Here is a 22,549-nt window from a genome sequence, read left to right as displayed (position 1 = left end):
CCTGCTGAGATAAAATAGTCTGTTTCTCAGGAGTCATTCAAGTCTAGATTAAAGACTCATCTGTTTTCCCTGTCATATAGCTAACATACTTGTGTTGTATCGAACTGGTAATGAAATGGTAAGGTTAGACCTTTCCCATGTGAAGCACCTTGGGAGGACAGTGTTGTGATTTTGTACTATATAAATAAATTGAACTGGCCCAAGTACATAAATCCGACTGCCAAGATACATGAATCCCTACAACTTCAGCACTTTCACTACATACAGATACACTTCTGATAGTCCAGGAAGTCATTTAAAGCATGAATCTTAGTCCTTATTCAGAACAATCACAGACCCAGACACTCATAGATTTCTCACTCAGCTTCTTAAGTGCTGCAATCAGAGTATCCAACAAAAGTACCCACATCTCTAGTTTCCACAACTCTACTCAACATTCATTGTTTGCAAGCACGGAACTGTGCAGGAGCCAGAACACATCCCTGAGAAACAGTGGGAGAAACTCAGTCTCTGCCTCCGCTCTGCAAAGCACTCTCAGCATCTGTGCACAGACTGGCTATGATGTACAGTAACTTCATATGGATCCTATAAATTCCCAGGATATTCTAGAGAGCAGTCTGATCAACTGAATCAAAGCTTTGTGAAAATCAAAATAGGCTGCAAAAAAGCACTGCCAATATTCACATTTGTGTTCTATGAATACTGGCTGGACCTGAATTCTTTTGAAAATAATCCTTACAAGCACCTTCCCCAGCACAACTATAACTGCTAAATCTATATGATCACCCTTTTCTTTCCACATTGGGACAAATCCTTCCTTTCAATCTGTAGGGATGATACCAGTCTCCTAAACTGAAACAAAGATGATTTGCAATGCCAGAAGAAGAGCATCTCCATCCCCCTGGAGGAGCTCAGTTTCAATGCCACAGATCCCTGGAGCTTTCCCCACCCTTAAGGGCCTTTCACACCGGGGCGTTAACCCGATGCATCAATGCCTCCCAACGCATCGTGACATCATGTTGGATGCCACAAGGGGGCAGAGATTTTCACTCTGATTTTTTTCCCGAGAAAGCTGAGCGATCGCCATGTTGGATTTGTGTCAGCAAAGCCACAAAAAAAGGTTTCAAAAACAGCAGAAGAACAATTCTCCCATCATCCTGCTGGAAGAAGTTTTTTTCAGCTACTTTTCGGAGTGACACCGAGCCGAGGGAAGTCTGACGACTTGGTGGGATATCCATCTTGTTCACAAGTGAGGGGAAGCTGGAGTGTGAGACTGGTCAGAGAATCAGTGCAGCAGGGGCGGTATTGCATTTGCTCTACTGTACTGTTGTGATGAAAAGGGAGCTGAGTCAATAAACAAAGCTCTCGATCTACTGGTCAATCTTTGCTCCCACTCTCACCTATGGTCATGAGGGTTGGGTCATGACTGAAAGAACTAGATCGCGGGTACAAGCGGCTGAAATGGGCTTCCCTAGGAGTAGGGATGGGTATTGATAAGAAGATGCCATTATCAATTCTGCTTATTGATCCAATTCCTTTTCAATTCCTTTGTGAATTTTGTACTAAAAGTAGGCTTTACAGGTTTTCTATGTATTTCATTGAGTCTTATGTCGCGTTCACACCGGGCGCGATGCGAGCGACAGCAACGACAGGTTGCCACGTAATCCCTACGTAAGGACGCGTTTTGGCGGCAAGTCACGCAGCGCGACACGATGGACGCAAATGAAGTGACGCGAGTGAAGCGATTTTGAGCGATTGGCACTTTGTGACGCAATATTGCGTCGCATCATGTCGCGTTGCCCTCCTCCCCAAGTTGAAAAATCTGAACTTTTTTATCTCATTCCTGTTGTAAAAAGTGTAGGAACACGGACCCACAACAGGGGGCGCAAATGAACGGACAATGGAATAAGCCGAAAATATAACAATTTAATGTTGTGAATATGCACAACAGAGCAACAGACAACACAATTGAGATCAACAGTCAAATTAGTCACAGTGATGTGTGAGCAGGCTCGAGGATAGAAGACGCCCGTCCAGAAAAGAGCCGGATCCCACACGCCTTCCACTCCACCGGCTCTGAAGCAACCCTGGAGCCACCAAGCGCTGGGTCCCCAGGTGGCCACTGCCTCCGGCTGTCAGATCGGGTACTGCTGGCAGGAAGAACAGACAGGTGATGGTGGGTGCGTGAACACCCAGCAAACAGTTCAGTATAAAGGGGGAAAGCACCTCCACCTCTCAATCACAATATTTACGTGCAGATCCTGTTGGCAAAGTACGTAGCCTCCAACCGAGGAGCGGAGTACGCCAACTCCCCACACACGACTACTCAGTACAAAACAGGAACGTCTGCAAAAAATACTTGTACACACAGAAGTTAAGGACGTCAATAATGTGATACTTTAGGATGAGCGGTTTACCTGTTCGATAGACGCAGTGAGGTGAAGATGCTGCCCGGCTCTTATGGAGGTGTGGATGATGATGATGAGTGACAGCTGGCATTGTTGATGAGTGACAGCTGCCACTCCCGGTTGCTCCGGCGCCCTCTCGTGCCTGAAGCCCGCACTTCAGGCAGGGCGCCCTCTGGTGGTGGGCCAGCAGTACCTCCTCTTCAGCGGCCCACACAACAATTGCGCTGCGATGACCAATCAGGGACTGAATATGTAGTGACGTGGAGATGTCTGGAGTTTGACTGAAGATGTGAACATGTCCTGTCTCTGGTAGCAGCCTGTGAGCAGGACTTATGCGTCTTTTGTCCTTTATTTCACAATTATGACAGAGTTTTTGGAGCGAGCAGCAGCACCACAGAAGCGGGGAGCGGAGTTTCTTTCTCTTTTTATTTTACGTGTGCGAGTGAGCGAATCGTCCATGGAGATTATTTTACTTATTAACTACACAGGTGTATAATAAAACAAATGGTGACTGGTTTCTAAACACAATTATGACAGTTTTTTGGGGGGAAGAGCGAGCTGCAGCAAGCAGCAGAGTTTCTTTTTTTTTTTTTTTTTTATTGTTTATATGTGTGCACGTGAACGGGACAGGAGGTCCTCAAACTGGGTTCTGCAGAGATGGAAAGACCTCTGAAAGCAGCTGTCATCCAGATGCAGCTCCTGCAGCAAATAATGATACTCTCTGTATTGGGAGCTTTCCACAACAACTCGCTCCGTGTGATCAAGGTCCGTCATGTTAACTTGACTGACAACTGGAACCGGCGAGCGGAATGGAAGCTCCTCCTATTTGACGACGCACCGGGGTGAATTTTCGCAGCATAAGCAGAGTGACACACCAGGCGAAGGAGGCGCGTCCGTCACCATGCGACCCCCGCAAATTTGTAGCATCTGATCGCACCCGGTATGAACGCAGCATTAAAGTAAATAAATATGAAATGATCATTGTATCCTTGATCTCTGGACATAAATAAAAATAAACAAAACAGTGTTTCACTTTGAAGTTATTAATTCTGACTGGACTCTATCATTCTAACTTCACTTGTCAGAGAGCCGCACAGCATTTGGAGCTGTGTGAACAGAACGGAGGACGATTCTCGTTTCTTTCTCGCAACAAGACAGGAGTCCCAGTTAGTAACGTTAATCCGCACAAAAGTGACTCACGATTTCACATATTCAGGGATGAAAGTGGTGAAAAACAAAAAAAAGCTGAAACCCAAAATTACCCCCCAACACCACGTGCACGAAAATGTTTGAATTCTAGAAGCTCTGAAATGCAATCAGGGACTATTCCAGACAATAAACTGCAGTGAGTGCAGCATCCATTTTGGTGAGAAAAAAAAACAACTTTCCTTATTCAAATTCACTCCAGTAGTATTCTGCTCTTACAAGGACGCAGCAGTTTTCTAGCTTTGCAGATAGTTCTAGAGGAAATCACTGAAGAAATTAACACATTGAAAATATGGTTTGACCGAAACAAACCGTCATTAAACTTAAATAAGACAGGGATGAAATGGAGGTGTAAGAGTCACTAGGTGTTCACAGGAAACACTTATTTATTTCTGTATGTATGTATTTATTTACGAGGGTAGGCTGAAAAGTTCTAAGGCTCACTATAATGCAGTTAATGCATTACTCCTTCATGGGGAGCCTTAGAACTTTTCAGCCTACCCTCGTATGTATGTTCATTGTTAGTTGGTTTAATATTTTCTGTTGTGTTTTTATTCAGGTTCTTTTTGTCTCTTTCTCTAAAGTTGTATATAATCATTAGATTAGTTATTATTACTATTATTGTTGTGCTTGCTATTATTATTAATATATAAACAAAAATAAATTAAAAAATGTTACAATTTGTAATACATTTAACTCTTTTACGACAACATACGCTTGACAGCTGCAACTGCTTAATGCTAATTTTAACATTGAAAATGCCACAGACATGCTAACGTGTTAGCATCGGTCCCGTTTTAAGTTATAAAATACATCTATCAACTGTTTCAGAAGACCGTAACAGGTCGGTTTAACATAAAAAATGTAAATAATACTCACAGCCATATGCTCTTTAGGGTTTTAGCGGGGGAAAGCGAAAGAAAAAAATAAATCAACGAAGCAATGATCGAAGCACTGCTTCGATCTGCGAATCACTGCTTCGATTGGTTCAAGTTTCAAAGCAAAGCCGCGCTGCAGAAAAGTTGATTACAGACCCGCTGCAGGGTCTGTAATCAATGTAGAGAAATTATAATTTTCCTGACAAACACCCCCCAAAACAACAGCCACTCTGAAGGACCGATAAGGGAATCGTTAAGTAAAAAGGTTATTGATGTCGGTGGATCGAATCATTTCTTAACGATACCCGAAAGGAACCGGTTCTCGATACCCATCCCTACTCAGGAGAGTGGCTGGTGTCTCCCTTAGAGATAGGGTGAGAAGTTCAGTCATCCATGGGGAGCTCGGAGTACAGTCGCTGCTCCTTTGCATTGAAAGGAGCCAGCTGGAGCTGTTGCCCCCGGGACCCAAACCCGCAAAAGCAGTTGAAGATGAATGGATGAATGAATTCCCAGCTACTTGCAGAGATGTCTTTGCATTAAAATTTTTCTACACATCTTCATGATCTCCCTGGTCTATACGCCATCAACAAATCAAAGAATTCCACAGGACTGCAGGTTTATAGCTGTGACATATCCAAACTGACAGGTATACACTGTGGAATACAAAGTTAATGGGCTAGCCCATCTAACGACAGTGTAATTTTATGACTTTAAAGAATTTTCTGCAGTGATTGGCTACATTGACGACAGACATATACAGAGAGGTGACCCCCCCCCCCCCCCCTTTTGTTTCCTTGCTTAGTCTTTTTTCTTTTGACTGGTTGGGTTACACTCAGAAATTATAGATTAATTGCAAACAGTCCATTGCAAGACTGGATGACATTTTCATAATTAATTTTTATCTGCTGCCAGGAATATTTTATTCTGGAGTGGTTAAAACTGCAACATATTATAAGTAATGTACACACCTGTTTGGTCACATTGTCCTCTTATTCATGCCTAACCATTTACATCATTATTGCATGCTCTTTCTTTTTTGGATGATATCCATGAATATGTTTCTTTTAATGTATGCAATATATTCATACTCTGCATATGCAGACATCATAACATTTAATTTAGAAGAAGTAAAAAAGTGCTCAGTGACCATAAATGCTTTCTTCCCAGCGGTTTCAGAGTTTTCACCGGAGGTTAAAAGAGCTCCTTGTGACAACTGCTTCTATGAGAACAATTTAACCTTTATTTACCCAGGTTAGTCCCATTGAGATCCATATCTTTTACAAGGGAGACCTGGACAATTTTTTTGAAGTTTCCAATCCACCTAACCTGCATCTTTAGATGTGGGAGGAAGCCAGAGCACCCACAGGGAACCCACACAAACATGGTGAGAACATGCAATCTCCACACAGAAAGGCCACAGATGGGAATCAATCCCATGACCTTCTTGCTGTGAGGCAACAGTGCTAATCACTAAGCTACAGTGCTGCCAAGAAACAGATAATGAGGACTATTTATAATCTATTGAGAGACAAATCAACAAAAACAATCCTCTCCTCTCAATTGCCTGTAAAAGCACTGAAATGACATCATGGTGCCTCGATGAAAAGTTGAGGTATTTTCAGTTTCAAGGTGCACAAAGAAAGGGTGTAGTGGATTTTTCTTAAGGTGGCTGTGTGCGATAACGTGCAACATTCTCATTTTGAACAATTGAGGGGGGAAAAAAAAAGACGCTGGCACCCAGACAAAAAACAAAAACTATATATAGACACCGGAGCCACTGAGTAATCTGCGTTCCACTGGTATCAGACTTTTAAAGGGTTTGTGAAAATGCTTTAATCAGAGTTGAACAAGCCCAAGTCAATTAATCTAAACTCACCATCTAAACCTTGGGTGATGGAAGTGAAGGTATTCCAGAGTTTAGGCTTATGTTTCAATGAAAATAACTCTGATTTCTGGAATATCCCATCAGCAGCTATGGAACAAATGGCTATTTATAATTCTGTTGTACTTTAAAATGAAACACAAATTTTTTATATAATTTTTTGTTTTCATGTATGGATATTCATCTTACACATCTAGACCTGATTGTAATTGAGTTACCCAGCTGTCTGGAATACCTTTCATTAGTTTTGTTAGTGTTCTTGTTATATGATAATTTATGTGACTGTAGATTTCAATTTTTTGTTCTATAATATCATTGTGTTAAGGATTTTTAACCCATTTGGTGATCGTTCTATTCTAATATTTTATCTATTTCATGTCCTGCATGAGAGTATACTGTACTGTGTTCAGTAATGGTATATTTTGCTGACCAAATATTTTACATTGCATGATTCAAATTTGGGGCTTCATTTTTTTTCCCCCCCTTTTACCTGAGGACGAGTCCCCTTTGAATGCTGGTTTTCATTTTCTCTGTCAAATGCTCAACATTTGCCTGTGGGAATAAACAGAAAATGAGTCATGCTGGCCAGCAGATGGCAGTGCAAGTGTTATATCTGACTCAAGCACCTTCACGGATCAAGTGAAAAATGAAACTATTGCAGAGGATGACCAGAAACAATTGTATTCCTCCATCTGTGTATGACTGTAACAAGATCATGTGTTACCTGCAAGTCTCTGATGTCAAATGGCTCCTCGTAGATGTAGGCGGCATCAGCTCCAGAGGCCAGGCCTCCAACAGTAGCTAGGTAACCACAGTAGCCCCCCATGGTCTCGATGATGAACACACGTCTCTTTGTGCCACTTGCCGATTGTTTGATGCGATCACAGGTCTGATAACACGTATACAAGCTCACAATGTCAGCGTGCATTAACTGATTAACATAAAATCTGTATCAGAAAAGTGTTCATATTCTTGAGCTGAATCACGTTCAAATGTTGTCATGTTTAACGTAAAACGATTGAGGAAATTTACTCAAAAATCAAATGGACATATATTTCAATAAGTCATAATTTATCCAAGTGAATTTTTCACCTATTCATCAGGAAATGAACTTGTAACATTTAAAGAATTCAAGCAGATATGGGATTAAAACTATTTCAGCATGTAGGCTGGAGCCCTGGATCAGGATGAGAGAGAGCACATCAAATGATAAATGCAGTTTATTTGCCCTTGATTACAACTGTATTCAGAAATCTACTCTTCAAGAGCTAAAACAAAGTCCATTATGTTGAAGCTTATCTGGGTAGTCCAAAGCTCAAAATCAACTGAACGCCAGTTCTTAAGAAGTCGTGATACAATATTCAAAATGAAGGTAATATTTAGCTTAATTTTAGGCTCTGTCAATGTAAAACTGAGCTTTGGCTTTCAGTTATGACTACAAATCAGGTTTCATTCATTTGGCAGCAAATTCTTGAGTGACACTTGGATTTTTGTAGACTGAAGCTCTGTTGAGCATGAGCACTAGCCTTACACCACAAATACTACTTTCGATCACGTCATGCTCTTTGCATGTGAAAAACGTGGTCAAAGCTGTGCCTGTGGCGGCTCAACTGCCTTACCTCAACGATGGCATTGAGGGCCGTATCTGCCCCAATACTTAGATCTGTGCCCGGTACATTGTTACTTATGGTGGCAGGCAGCATACACATTGGGATGCAAAACTCCTCATAGCAACCACGTGCCTCATACAGCTGCAGCAGACTCTCAAGTGCCTGAAGCGGCAGTATATGACAATGCATTAGAGCCACATATGGCTAGGTACTGAGAAAGACGAATCTCTCTCAGTTCAACAGAGCGTGTCCTGCCATTCCGGCTCTTTCCGTGTGATAGCAGCCATGGCTTCCCTTTGGCAGAAAAAACTGGAGGACAGGGGTGTGGATGAAGAGATTGATAAAGTGTCAAGATAGGGAAAGAAGGTGATGTGGAAAGAAGTAGAAAATTCAACACTACAGGTAGAATAGAAAGAAGAAATGAAAGCAGGAAAAGATTGCTAATGAATAGATGGGTCTGAGGTATGTGCATGTGAAAGTGCCAGCAGCTTGGTGACGCAGCAGACGGAGCTGTGAGGATATGTTTTGGAAGGCTATATGCAGGCAGGACAAGCACTGAATGAGTCTGCATACGCAGGGGGATGAGGAGGAAATTCAACTCAAATTTTATTACTTGTCCAAAGTCTCTCATATAGGTTCATGTAAATCTGCGGTATTTACAAATTTTATGTTTTTAGAAAATAAGTCTTGCTTACTGTGATGGAACTGAACAAAAGCAACAGATATCAAAACGCCCCTTCTAAACCGCCTACAGAATATTTTCTATTTTACTTACATTTTGTGATTTGAGAGGTTCCAATTTTTGACCAGCATCTGCTCATTATTATCCAATTAGGCATGGTTATAGCAGGGAGATACAAATATATGCAGGGCAGGTGGTCCCCAAGAACCAGACTACATTCCAACACCATCATGTTTTATCAGCAATTCAAGAGGATGCAAAACTATACTGAGCAAAGACTCCAACACAACAATCTGATATGACATTTTTAGACACACATTTATATAGTTACTACAAATTGGTACAGTTTATTGCCAAACTAAATCTTTGGATAAGAAACTATGTTGTTTGACAATGGCAAACTCAAAAGGTTCTTCTGGAGCCATAAAATAATTTAGTTTCACAAATCAACATCTGACAGCCTGATCAGACTGACTAATGCATAAACCAATGGATGTCACACAGATGCAGGATGTAAGTGACATTAAATGGGTCTCATGCAAGAGCATCTTCTTCTTGTCAACTTGTCTTAAATTTCTCATACCTTGTTTAGTATGATGAGCTTGTGTAAACGTGCCACACAAGATTCAGAACATTCTCACAAAGTCAGAGAAATGTGTGAATTACTTGTGTAAAGCTGCTCAATTTCCCCTTTATCTAAACTAGCATCTGTTCACAAAAAGAGTGAATTACTAGAAATAACGCCCCAAAAATACCAAATAAGGTTCTATGCCCTGGCCATACGTGTCAGAGGTGTCCAATCAGGACATTGAGATTTGAGACAAAGATAAACGTTTATCAAAAGAGGAATTTTACATCCTGCTATCAGATCAACAGACAAGAAAGTCAGTAACAGGCAGTGTGCCAAGGGCCCCCAGTCAACGATTTTGTGACCCCTATTTTATTATCAAAGTTAGTTCCAGTTGACTGGAGTTAGTGAAACAAGAGTATAGCAATGAACAGTGGGTCTTTATGCACATTTCTGGTGGCCTATCTAACTGCACACATAAAATGCTCATTCAACACTTGCATGACCTGACCAAACCTTTCCACTAATAAAACAAGGTTTACCATAATCATTTCCTCACCCTCATCAGATTCCTTTGCAACATCTTTAGACAGGCTAGGGCCCCTTTACACACAGTGCGAAGTTTGGTCTAAGTGCACATGAAGCAGGAATCGTGTGCAAAAGGTGTAAAATCGTCCCTGCCTCGGACACCTCGTACACCTGTTGCTCCAACTATATGCACACACCAGCAGCTGAAAGACAGAGTGTGTGCTGTGCGATCCCATCGACCCCTCTTGTGGCAGGTGTTAGCCAAATTCCAGCTGACACACACAAACATCTAACACCGCTCATTTGGCCATTCACACTCTTGGCACGACAACAGTCTGCAGATAATCACTGTCGTGCTGGCAGTGAAATTTGTATAAGTTGGCCAGCTGGACACGCGCCAGCAGATGTGGACATGAGAAGAGCGAAGTGCTTCTCATTCATGTCATTTCATGACTGTATGTCTGTGACCATGGGTCATCTACAGAGGAACAGACGGATCATATTTGTATTGCCCGCTTGATAAGAGGGATTCAATATAAAATGTTGTGTTTTTATAATGTATGCTTTCTTTTTAATACGTCCATCTCTTTGTTGATTTCAGGCATTTTCCCTGCACCGTTTATAGGCCAGTGATGGCAGCTCATTGTTTTCGGGCTGGCAATCAGTAAAGTGCAGATACAAATCCCATGGGTGGTATGTTATAATTATTATTATATATATTCCACATCAGTGGCGCGATGTGGCTTCACAGTTATCAGCTGGATTTTAGTTTTTATTTAATCCATATCAGAGGCATGATGTGGTTCCACATGTACCAGCTGGTTTTTATTTGTTATTTATTCCAGGTCAGCGGCGTGATGTGGTTCCACAGGTACCAGCTGGTTTTTATTTTTTATTTCTTCCACATAAGTGGTGCGATGTGGTTCCACAGGTATTAGCTGGTTTTTAGTTTTTATTTATTCCACATCAGCCGCGCGATGTGGTGCACCTCGCAATGTTTTCCTGCTCGAAAGACACCGTTGCATGCATGAACCCTCGCACAGGGATCATGCAAGCTTGCCTGTCGGTGCGATGTTTCGTGGTGCGCTAATTCAAACTGTTTTGCCGCATTCGACCAAACTTCGCACTATGTGTGAAGGGGCCTTTAGTGTTTATCATTCTCACCCATGACCCTCGAAAGTGGAGGGAACCAAATAAGCACAATAACATATAGAACATTAACATACAGTATTTACTTCTTTTCACAAGTGAATTTCATGTTCCTTAATTAGCAATTAAATTTAGAAATTAAATAATTTACAAAAATAAATAAAAGCTGAGCCTCAAATGCACTAAGCCAATCTGAAAACATTGCAGAGTAATATTTAGTCCCATCTCAAACATCTTGACTAATCACAGACGCTGTACAATCGGCCACTCAAACAAATTAGCCGTCGCCCAGGGAGGACAATATGACTTCAGTTGCTGCGAAAAGTCATGAAAAACACTGCTGTATGTGCACTTTCCCTTCCAAAACAAATAAATAAATACATAAGTAACTAAATCACAACAGGATTTAATAATAGAACATGGCCCCATTTCTTGCAATAAGTCATGGCAGGATTCAAAGGGGAAAAGGCAAAACTCACAAGAGGTTTCACTGAGAATCACTCTGTCATATTCAATCAGCATGGGGTTAACATTGCTACAATGACAAATTTCACTAGATGGAGGATTTCAAAAAGTGTGCTTGTCATAATCTACAGTTAAACAAGTGCACAAAAAAGAAGTATGCTCTTCGAGGGACTACAGGGCTCTGATTCATGACCAATTTTCCCCCTCCCTACAGTGTGGTCACAAAACTGAAAATCAGAAGGGAAAACGGTCTCATGGCGTGGTGTCTATAATGGTTAACAGCATTAAACGTGGAATTAAGGGACATTTTACAGGTATTTTTCCCATGGTATTTCATGGTAGCAGTTGCTGAAAGTCATAATTTAATGATAGTGCTGACACATTACACCCCAATTTTTTTCCTCCTTTTACAGTAATGCAGGACTGATGATGAAATATCTCAGGTGGCTCCACACATCAGTCTTAACTGTCTAATAAGGTCATCTGGCAGAGATCTGTTAGTCATTAATAGCGCTGGTATGTTTTTTTAACTTACAAATTAGAAAAAAAAAAAATCAGCATCTGTGTATCATCAATATACATACACAAGCCCACATAGCTTTATTAATCCTATGATCGGATCCAGTAATTTGTTCATAGTGTAAACCTGCAGATACAGTAGTCATCCTGTGACTTGTGCATTTCTGACCATTTTTAATAGAGGAAATAGGCTTTTCCCAGAGACGGGTATGCACAGTATATCTGCAGATCAGTAACACTATGTATCTGATTGCATTGAACGTTTTGCTCAGTATGAATCAGTACTATATTAAAAGATGGTACAACTGATACTTTTCTACTGAGTGAAGGAATGTTGTACTGTAATTGTATATTTCCACTGTGCCCTCACAACATGGGGTACCAGTTAACTGTGGCTCTGCTCAGGGCTAAGACTAAATTTAAACAAATCCTATCCTCAATGGAGGTTGTTAGGTCACAATTAAGAGTGATTTAAAAATGCATTTTCATGCAAGTGATGAGAAACTCATTTGTGTTATTTCTTCCATGCCAAAATAATTTTGTTATTAATCCAAAATAAAATAAAATAAGCAAATATGAATAGGCAGGTTGCATAAAGTAGTTATTCATCAATGGTATTTTACAGTACAGGCTCAGAAGTGTGACCAGGGTGAATTATTTTTCAATTTTTCCGAATCAAGTGGAAGTAGGTTGAAAATCATTTAAGCCTCCCTCTTATTGTGGTCAGTTATTCACATTATAGCAGACTCAGGTTTGCCAGCTGCATGGAAAAGAGGAATTTGTTTTTCATAGCCACTTGTGTGAGCCAACAAGTCAGTACTGAGCTTTCATGCTGTGAATTACTCATCGTTATAAGGCAGAACAACAGCACAAGTACACAGTCAATGAAAATAGCAGGCAGAGCAAACATGACGGTCAAGATACTTGCACACTTCACAGCATGCCTCCATGTTGCTGATGTCTTACTTACCTGCTTTACCTTTACCAGTCATTCCCCACAGAGCAGACACTGACTCACAGGGTCTACCAGAAATTTTTAAAAGTTTTTTTTTTTACCTATTATAGATTTGCTGGGGACAGCAATGTTGTGAGTAAAACTTTCAGCAGTGATCTATATTCAATGGTTTGTTCCAAATAATTCAAAACAGCTGTTAAATCTCCTGTAAAAACTTAAAAAGCGAGTTCTCCCACCTTGAAATGTGACTGGCTGGCTAGCTACCTGAGTATCACCATGTTTGATGGGTTTGTTTGTGTGCATTTGTGTTTCTGTCTACTCTGGCTATCAGCTCCATCACTTACACTAGTGATGGCGTTCAGAGCCGTGTCAGCGCCAATGCTGAGGTCTGAGCCTGGCACATTGTTGGAGACAGTGGCTGGGACCATGATCATGGGCACACAGAACTCATCGTATTTCCCACGCGCAGATGACAATTCCAGCAGTGACAGGAAGGCCTGCAGGGCAGAGCCAATGGCTTTAGTGGCTGTCAGGTTGTAAAATAACAGGTTGGTTTGGCTGAGTGGTGCTACTTGCCAAAAGGGAAGGAAAAGACATAAGTGCAAGGTGCCAAGGGGAGGAGCCAGGTCTATCACAACGGACAGCAGCGAAACAGACTGGGACCACCACACTTCACAAATAAAACACACTCTCACAGACTTACATACACATACTCACACATGAAATGCACCATCTTGCACAAATTTTAGGAAATAAAGAATGTACACATCAAGAATGAGAGCAATGACTGGTGAAAAACAGGGGCTCCCTTTTTCCAAAAATCATCATCATATAATGTATATTTGCTGCTACTTACAGGGCAGAATGAATTTTCATTTTACATTTTCAGAATTTCCAATGTTACGTTGGAAACCAAATATTTATAGTGGTTGCAAATACAACCCCAATTCCAGTGAAGATGGGACATTGTGTAAAATGTAAATAAAAACAGAATACAATAAATATATTCAATTGAATACACCACAAAGACAAGATATTTGATGTTCAAACTGATAAAAAATTTTATTGTTTTTGTGCAAATATTTGCTCATTTTGAAATGGATGCCTGCAACACGTTTCAAAGAAGCTGGGACAGTGATATGTTTACCACTGTGTTACATCACCTTTCCTTCTAACAACACTCGATAAGCGTTTGGGAACTGAGGACACTAATTGTTGAAGCTTTGTAGGTGGAATTCTTTCCCATTCTTGCTTGATGTACGACTTCAGTTGTTCAACAGTCCGGGGTCTCCGTTGTCTTATTTTGCACTTCATAATGCGCCGCACATTTTCAATGGGCAAAAGGTCTGGACAGCAGGCAGGCCAATCTAGTACCTGCACTCTTTTACTATGAAGCCACGCGCAGAATGTGGCTTGACATTGTCTTGCTGAAATAAACAGAGACGTCCCTGAAAAATCAAATCAAATCAATTTTATTTATATAGCGCCAAATCACAACAAACAGTTGCCCCAAGGCGCTTTATATTGTAAGGCAAGGCCATACAATAATTACGGAAAAACCCCAACGGTCAAAACGACCCCCTGTGAGCAAGCACTTGGCAACAGTGGGAAGGAAAAACTCCCTTTTAACAGGAAGAAACCTCCAGCAGAACCAGGCTCAGGGAGGGGCAGTCTTCTGCTGGGACTGGTTGGGGCTGAGGGAGAGAACCAGGAAAAGACATGGTGTGGAGGGGAGCAGAGATCAATCAGTAATGATTAAATGCAGAGTGGTGCATACAGAGCAAAAAGAGAAAGAAACACTCAGTGCATCATGGGAACCCCCCAGCAGTCTAAGTCTATAGCAGCATAACTAAGGGGTGGTTAAGGGTCACCTGATCCAGCCCTAACTATAAGCTTTAGCAAAAAGGAAAGTTTTAAGCCTAATCTTAAAAGTAGAGAGGGTGTCTGTCTCCCTGATCTGAATTGGGAGCTGGTTCCACAGGAGAGGAGCCTGAAAGCTGAAGGCTCTGCCTCCCATTCTACTCTTACAAACCCTAGGAACTACAAGTAAGCCTGCAGTCTGAGAGCGAAGTGCTCTATTGGGGTGATATGGTACTATGAGGTCCCTAAGATAAGATGGGAACTGATTATTCAAAACCTTATAAGTAAGAAGAAGAATTTTAAATTCTATTCTAGAATTAACAGGAAGCCAATGAAGAGAGGCCAATATGGGTGAGATATGCTCTCTCCTTCTAGTCCCTGTCAGTACTCTAGCTGCAGCATTTTGAATTAACTGAAGGCTTTTCAGGGAACTTTTAGGACAACCTGATAATAATGAATTACAATAGTCCAGCCTAGAGGAACTAAATGCATGAATTAGTTTTTCAGCATCACTCTGAGACAAGACCTTTCTAATTTTAGAGATATTGCGCAAATGCAAAAAAGCAGTCCTACATATTTGTTTAATATGCGCATTGAATGACATATCCTGATCAAAAATGACTCCAAGATTTCTCACGGTATTACTAGAGGTCAGGGTAATGCCATCCAGAGTAAGGATCTGGTTAGACACCATGTTTCTAAGATTTGTGGGGCCAAGTACAATAACTTCAGTTTTATCTGAGTTTAAAAGCAGGAAATTAGAGGTCATCCATGTCTTTATGTCTGTAAGACAATCCTGCAGTTTAGCTAATTGGTGTGTGTCCTCTGGCTTCATGGATAGATAAAGCTGGGTATCATCTGCGTAACAATGAAAATTTAAGCAATGCCGTCTAATACTGCCTAAGGGAAACATGTATAAAGTGAATAAAATTGGTCCTAGCACAGAACCTTGTGGAACTCCATAATTAACCTTAGTCTGTGAAGAAGATTCCCCATTTACATGAACAAATTGTAATCTATTAGATAAATATGATTCAAACCACCGCAGCGCAGTGCCTTTAATACCTATGGTATGCTCTAATCTCTGTAATAAAATTTTATGGTCAACAGTATCAAAAGCAGCCCTGAGGTCTAACAGAACAAGCACAGAGATGAGTCCACCGTCTGAGGCCATAAGAAGATCATTTGTAACCTTCACTAATGCTGTTTCTGTACTATGATGAATTCTAAAACCTGACTGAAACTCTTCAAATAGACCATTCCTCTGCAGATGATCAGTTAGCTGTTTTACAACTACCCTTTCAAGAATTTTTGAGAGAAAAGGAAGGTTGGAGATTGGCCTATAATTAGCTAAGATAGCTGGGTCAAGTGATGGCTTTTTAAGTAATGGTTTAATTACTGCCACCTTAAAAGCCTGTGGTACATAGCCAACTAATAAAGATAGATTGATCATATTTAAGATCGAAGCATTAATTAATGGTAGGGCTTCCTTGAGCAGCCTGGTAGGAATGGGGTCTAATAGACATGTTGATGGTTTGGAGGAAGTAACTAATGAAAATAACTCAGACAGAACAATTGGAGAGAAAGAGTCTAACCAAATACCGGCATCACTGAAAGCAGCCAAAGATAACGATACGTCTTTGGGATGGTTATGAGTCATTTTTTCTCTAATAGTTAAAATTTTGTTAAATACTATAGTTAAATAGTTAAATACTTCAAAACCTGGATGTACCTTTCAGCACTGATGGTGCCATCACAGATGTGTAAGTTGCCCGTGTCATGGGCACTAACACACCCCCATACCATCACGGGTGCCAGCTTTTGAACTTTGCTCCGGTAACAATCTGGATGGTCTTTTTCCTCTTTTGTCTGGAGGACACGACGTCCATGATTTCCAAAAACAATTTGAAATGTGGACTCATCAGCCCATTTTTCCACTTTGCGTCTGTCAACTTCAAATGAGCTCAGGCCCAGAGAAGGAGGCGGCATTTCTGGATGTTGCTGATGTATGGCTTTCGCTTTGCATGGTAGAGTTTTAACTTGCACTTGTAGAAGTAGTGAGGAACTGTGTTAACTGACAATGATTTTCTGAAGTGTTCCTGAGCCCACGTGGTAAGATCCTTTACACAATGATGTTGTTTTTTAATGCAGTGCTGCCTGAGGGATCAAAGGTCACGGGCATTCAATGTTGGTTTTCGGCCTTGCCACTTACATGTACAAAATTCTCCAGATTCTCTGAATCTATTATGGACTGTAGATGATGGAATCCCTAAAATCCATGCAATTGATCGTTGTGAAACATTGTTCTTCAACTGTTAGACTATTTTTTCCACACAGTTGTTCACAAAGTGGTGATCCTCACCCCATCTTTGCTTGTGAATGGCTGAGTCTTTTGGGGAAGTTCCTTTTATACCAAATCATGACACAATTCGTGTCCTCAGTTCCCAAACGCTTATTGAGTGTTGTTAGAAGGAAAGGTGATGTAACACAGTTGTAAACATACCACTGTCCCAGCTTTTTTGAAACATGTTGCAGGCATCCATTTCAAATGAGCAAATATTTGCACAAAAACAATAAAGTTTATCAGTTTGAATATTAAATATCTTGTCTTTGTGGTGTATTCAATTGAATATAGGGTGAAGAGGATTTGCAAATCATTGTATTCTGATTTTATTTACATTTCACACAACATCCCAACTTCATTGGAATTGGGGTTGTTTACAGCATGGCTAAGCACTCTGCATGGAGCTTGGCGTTGGTAAGCAAACATAAAAATGGAAAGGCAGGAAAAGAAAGCATTACAGCATTGACTACAATGCATATGGACATTTAAAACTGGAAACAGTAACATCATAAGACACATTACCATTTTTAAATGTACAAGCAAAACTATAAATTGAATCAGTCTTACACCACATTAGTCAATGTGAATTTAAAACGTAGCGTACTGTCATGAATTTTTCAAACTTGAGTACTAAAAAGCTGATGGACACAGCCCCATTACAAAACAGAAAAATGAATTTTAAACATACCTCAAATCCTCCAATAATGAGCAATGCATTTATGTTATACTTCCGCATCTGCTCAGCAATTTCTTCAACATGCTTTGCAGGAAGTGTTCTGAGGCACACAACAAACAGAAAATAAATAAATAAATAAAAAAAATTTCTGGCCTCAATGGTATGTGAAGTGGTAACTCATTTTGTGTTCTATAGTACTGACACGATGTAATGTTGCTATATTTTTACTTTTGTAATCACATTAGAAATGTGTGAATATAGTGTTTAGATTTATTAAAGTTGATATTGCAGCATTAATGTATAACAAATGAGTTTACCTTTTAGTTCCCAAAAGAGATCCACCCTGACCTGTCCATCCACCAACATCACCCCATTTAACCTCCTTAATCTAAAGGAAAAACATAAATATAAACATAAATACACACACCAATGACACAATGATGATTACTTCCTTATTCCAAGCAGGGTCATAAAGAAATTAATACAAGTCGGTGTTCCTTATATCCATTGACACAACTGAAAGGACCATTAAGAAAGAAATAATTATCATAAGCTGCAGAGATCTGATGTTCAAATAACAAACAAGCTAATATTAATTCATGCATTTTCTAAACCTGCTCACTCAGCTTGAAGGGTATTTTTGCTATTTTTTCATACTTTCACTAATTTCCCTTTTAAGGTGTGTACATATATATATATATATATATATATATACACATATATACACACACATATATATATATATACACACATATATATATATATACACATATATACACACATATATATATACTCAACAAAAATATAAACGCAACACTTTTGGTTTTGCTCCCATTTTGTATGAGATGAACTCAAAGATCTAAAACTTTTTCCACATACACAATATCACCATTTCCCTCAAATATTGTTCACAAACCAGTCTAAATCTGTGATAGTGAGCACTTCTCCTTTGCTGAGATAATCCATCCCACCTCACAGGTGTGCCATATCAAGATGCTGATTAGACACCATGATTATTGCACAGGTGTGCCTTGGACTGCCCACAATAAAAGGCCACTCTGAAAGGTGCAGTTTTATCACACAGCACAATGCCACAGATGTTGCAAGATTTGAGGGAGCGTGCAATTGGCATGCTGACAGCAGGAATGTCAACCAGAGCTGTTGCTCGTGTATTGAATGTTCATGTCTCTACCATAAGCCATCTCCAAAGGTGTTTCAGAGAATTTGGCTGTACATCCAACCAGCCTCACAACCGCAGACCACGTATAACCACACCAGCCCAGGACCTCCACATCCAGCATGTTCACCTCCAAGATCGTCTGAGACCAGCCACTTGGACAGCTGCTGAAACAATCGGTTTGCATAACCAAAGAATTTCTGCACAAACTGTCAGAAACCGTCTCTGGGAAACTCATCTGCATGCTCGTCTTCCTCATCGGGGTCTCGACCTGACTCCAGTTCGTCGTCGTAACCGACTTGAGTGGGCAAATGCTCACATTCGCTAGCGTTTGGCACGTTGGAGAGGTGTTCTCTTCACAGATGAATCCTGCTTCACAGCGTCCAGGGCAGATGGCAGACAGCGTGTGTGGCGTCGTGTGGGTGAGCGGTTTTCTGATGTCAATGTTGTGGATCAAGTGGCCCACGGTGGCGGTGGGGTTATGGTATGGGCAGGCATCTGTTATGGACGAAGAACACAGGTGCATTTTATTGATGGCATTTTGAATGCACAGAGATACCGTGACGAGATCCTGAGGCCCATTGTTGTGCCATACATCCAAGAACATCACCTCATGTTGCAGCAGGATAATGCACGGCCCCATGTTGCAAGGATCTGTACACAATTCTTGGAAGCAGAAAATGTCCCAGTTCTTGCATGGCCGGCATACTCACCGGACATGTCACCCATTGAGCATGTTTAGGATACTCTGGACCGGCGTATACGACAGCGTGTACCAGTTCCTGCCAATATCCAGCAACTTTGCACAGCCATTGAAGAGGAGTGGACCAACATTCCACAGGCCACAACTGACAACCTGATCAACTCTATGCGAAGGAGATGTGTTGCACTGCATGAGGCAAATGGTGGTCACACAAGATACTGACTGGTACCCCCCCCCCCCCCAATAAACAAAACTGCACCTTTCAGAGTGGCCTTTTATTGTGGGCAGTCTAAGGCACACCTGTGCACTAATCATGGTGTCTAATCAGCATCTTGATATGGCACACCTGTGAGGTGGGATGGATTATCTCAGCAAAGGAGAAGTGCTCACTATCACAGATTTAGACTGGTTTGTGAACAATATTTGAGGGAAATGGTGATATTGTGTATGTGGAAAAAGTTTTAGATCTTTGAGTTCATCTCATACAAAATGGGAGAAAAACCAAAAGTGTTGCGTTTATATTTTTGTTGAGTGTATATATACACACATATATACACACACATATATATATATACACACATATATACACACACATATATATATACACATATATATATATACACATATATACACACATATATATATACACACATATATACATACACACATATATACACACATATATACACACATATATACACACATATATACATACACACATATATACACACATATATACACACATATATACACACATATATACACACATATATACACACATATATATATATACACATATATACACACATATATACACACATATATACACACATATATATATATATACACATATATACACACATATATACACACATATATACACACATATATATATATATACACATATATATATATATATATATATATATACACACACACACACACACACACATACAGTATATAGTATAATGCCGATGTGATGCATATCAAAATATTCTGAATAATCTCAGTTTTCTGACATATATGTCTAGAACACTGATTCAAGATGTAATTTGGCTTTAAATCTGAAAAGTGTGTCTTCAAATCTTATTTAAAAAATAATTTGTTCACATGGATGAAGTGTTTTGGCCACAGAAGTAGTGTAACACACACACACACACACACACACACACACACACTGCATCCTACATATCAAGCTTCCCCCTGTCAGTCATTCCTTTGTTCATTCATGGCAGCAATGCAAAACATTGCATATTGATGCAATTTAAAAAAAAAAAACAAAAAAAAAAAACACATTTATGACCTCTTTGGAAGGGTTTTTTTTTTTTTTTTTTTTTTTTTTTTAAAGGAATGTCACAGTGATTCTTCATGAGTCAGAATGGACTAAGAATGTCCTGATGGGACTGATTACCCACCTGTCCTTTGTAGAATCCCTCAAACCCATCGCTGACGGCAAACATCTTGTGCCCCTCAGAAATACCCACTCTGACTGCTGACCGGACAGCAGCATTCATGCCCGCTGCAGGTGCACCGACATTCAACACAGCTACATTGAAGTTACTCTAAAAAACACAACAGCAATTGATCAAGCATTTCACATAGTGAATATATAGACTGTTTCCGGTGCACTCTCCACTGCATGCTGAGCTCACAAAGGTCATTAACAGAAACACAGAGTAAGCAGAGCCCTGAGGCGAGCTCCACAGCCCTGCTGATCAATACGTCACTATCAGTCTGCCTCAGAAGCACAGCAGCAGGATGAAACAGCTCCTGACAAATTTTTAGCAGGAAGCCAGGGGTCACCTGATGTCAGGGCATGGTAAACCAACTGTGAGTCACATGTGCCTCATGTGAACATAAATAAATAAATAGTGATTAGGATGGCAGGTTTAGCAGATTAATAGGTGATAAACAATGGTAACACAGTAAGCAGGTATAAACAATTCATGCAAACTGTTCATAATAGTTGAGTCCTCTTTAATAATGAATAACTTCATCAGTGAGGCATTTTATGTACAGTAGTGCTCAGAATAATAGTAGTGCTCTGTGACTAAAAAGATTAATCCATGTGCCTGTCTTCTATTGCCCTGAGGTTTTGCTTTAGACTGCTTACTGCCAACCTGGTGAAGAATAAATCATTGTTTTTTGTTGTTTTTTTTTTCAGTCATTCCAATCATGTTAATTGGCTGCATTCTTCGACGTGTAATTCCCATCACTGTAGGTGAGTGTGTGGTTTTTGCCACACAATTATTCAGTGACATATTGTTACCTATCCATGATACCTGGGATATAAATGTGCATCTCAGAAATTAGAATATACAGTAGTGTTCAGAATAATAGTAGTGCTATGTGACTAAAAGATTAATCCAGGTTTTGAGTATATTTCTTATTGTTACATGGGAAACAAGATACCAGTAGATTCAGTAGATTCTCACAAATCCAACAAGACCAAGCATTCATGATATGCACACTCTTAAGGCTATTAAATTGGGCTATTATTTAAAAAAGTAGAAAAGGGGGTGTTCACAATAATAGTAGTGTGACATTCAGTCAGTGAGTTCGTCAATTTTGTGGAACAAACAGGTGTGAATCAGGTGTCCCCTATTTAAGGATGAAGCCAGCACCTGTTGAACATGCTTTTCTCTTTGAAAGCCTGAGAAAAATGGGACGTTCAAGACATTGTTCAGAAGAACAGCGTAGTTTGATTAAAAAGTTGATTGGAGAGGGGAAAACCTATATGCAGGTGCAAAAAAATTATAGGCTGTTCATCTACAATGATCTCCAATGCTTTAAAATGGACAAAAAAAAAAAAAAACAGAGACGCGTGGAAGAAAATGGAAAACAACCATCAAAATGGATTGAAGAATAACCAGAATGGCAAAGGCTCACCCACTGATCAGCTAAAGGATGATCAAAGACAGTCTGGAGTTACCTGTAAG

At 40.2% G+C, this 22,549-nt stretch overlaps 1 protein-coding gene and 1 long non-coding RNA gene across 2 annotated transcripts in view; one reads left to right on the top strand and one right to left on the bottom strand.

Annotated features, from left to right (window-relative positions):
* The window catches only part of pfkpa (phosphofructokinase, platelet a), a 138,406-nt gene that overhangs the window by 27,238 nt on the left and 88,619 nt on the right, over positions 1-22,549 (bottom strand). Inside the window, 6 exon segments of the mRNA XM_034171886.1 lie at positions 6,865-6,926; positions 7,099-7,263; positions 13,195-13,347; positions 17,743-17,830; positions 18,048-18,118; positions 21,026-21,172. Coding sequence (XP_034027777.1) covers positions 6,865-6,926; positions 7,099-7,263; positions 13,195-13,347; positions 17,743-17,830; positions 18,048-18,118; positions 21,026-21,172 — 686 coding nt within the window.
* LOC117511959 lies at positions 2,331-11,597 on the top strand. Its single transcript, XR_004561162.1, has 3 exons — positions 2,331-2,344; positions 4,751-4,757; positions 11,475-11,597. It is a non-coding gene; the product is annotated as an uncharacterized LOC117511959 (long non-coding RNA).

This window comes from Thalassophryne amazonica, chromosome 1 (genome assembly GCF_902500255.1).
Source record: "Thalassophryne amazonica chromosome 1, fThaAma1.1, whole genome shotgun sequence".
Lineage (NCBI taxonomy): Eukaryota > Metazoa > Chordata > Actinopteri > Batrachoidiformes > Batrachoididae > Thalassophryne > Thalassophryne amazonica.
This window is presented reverse-complemented; position numbering and strand designations above follow the sequence as displayed.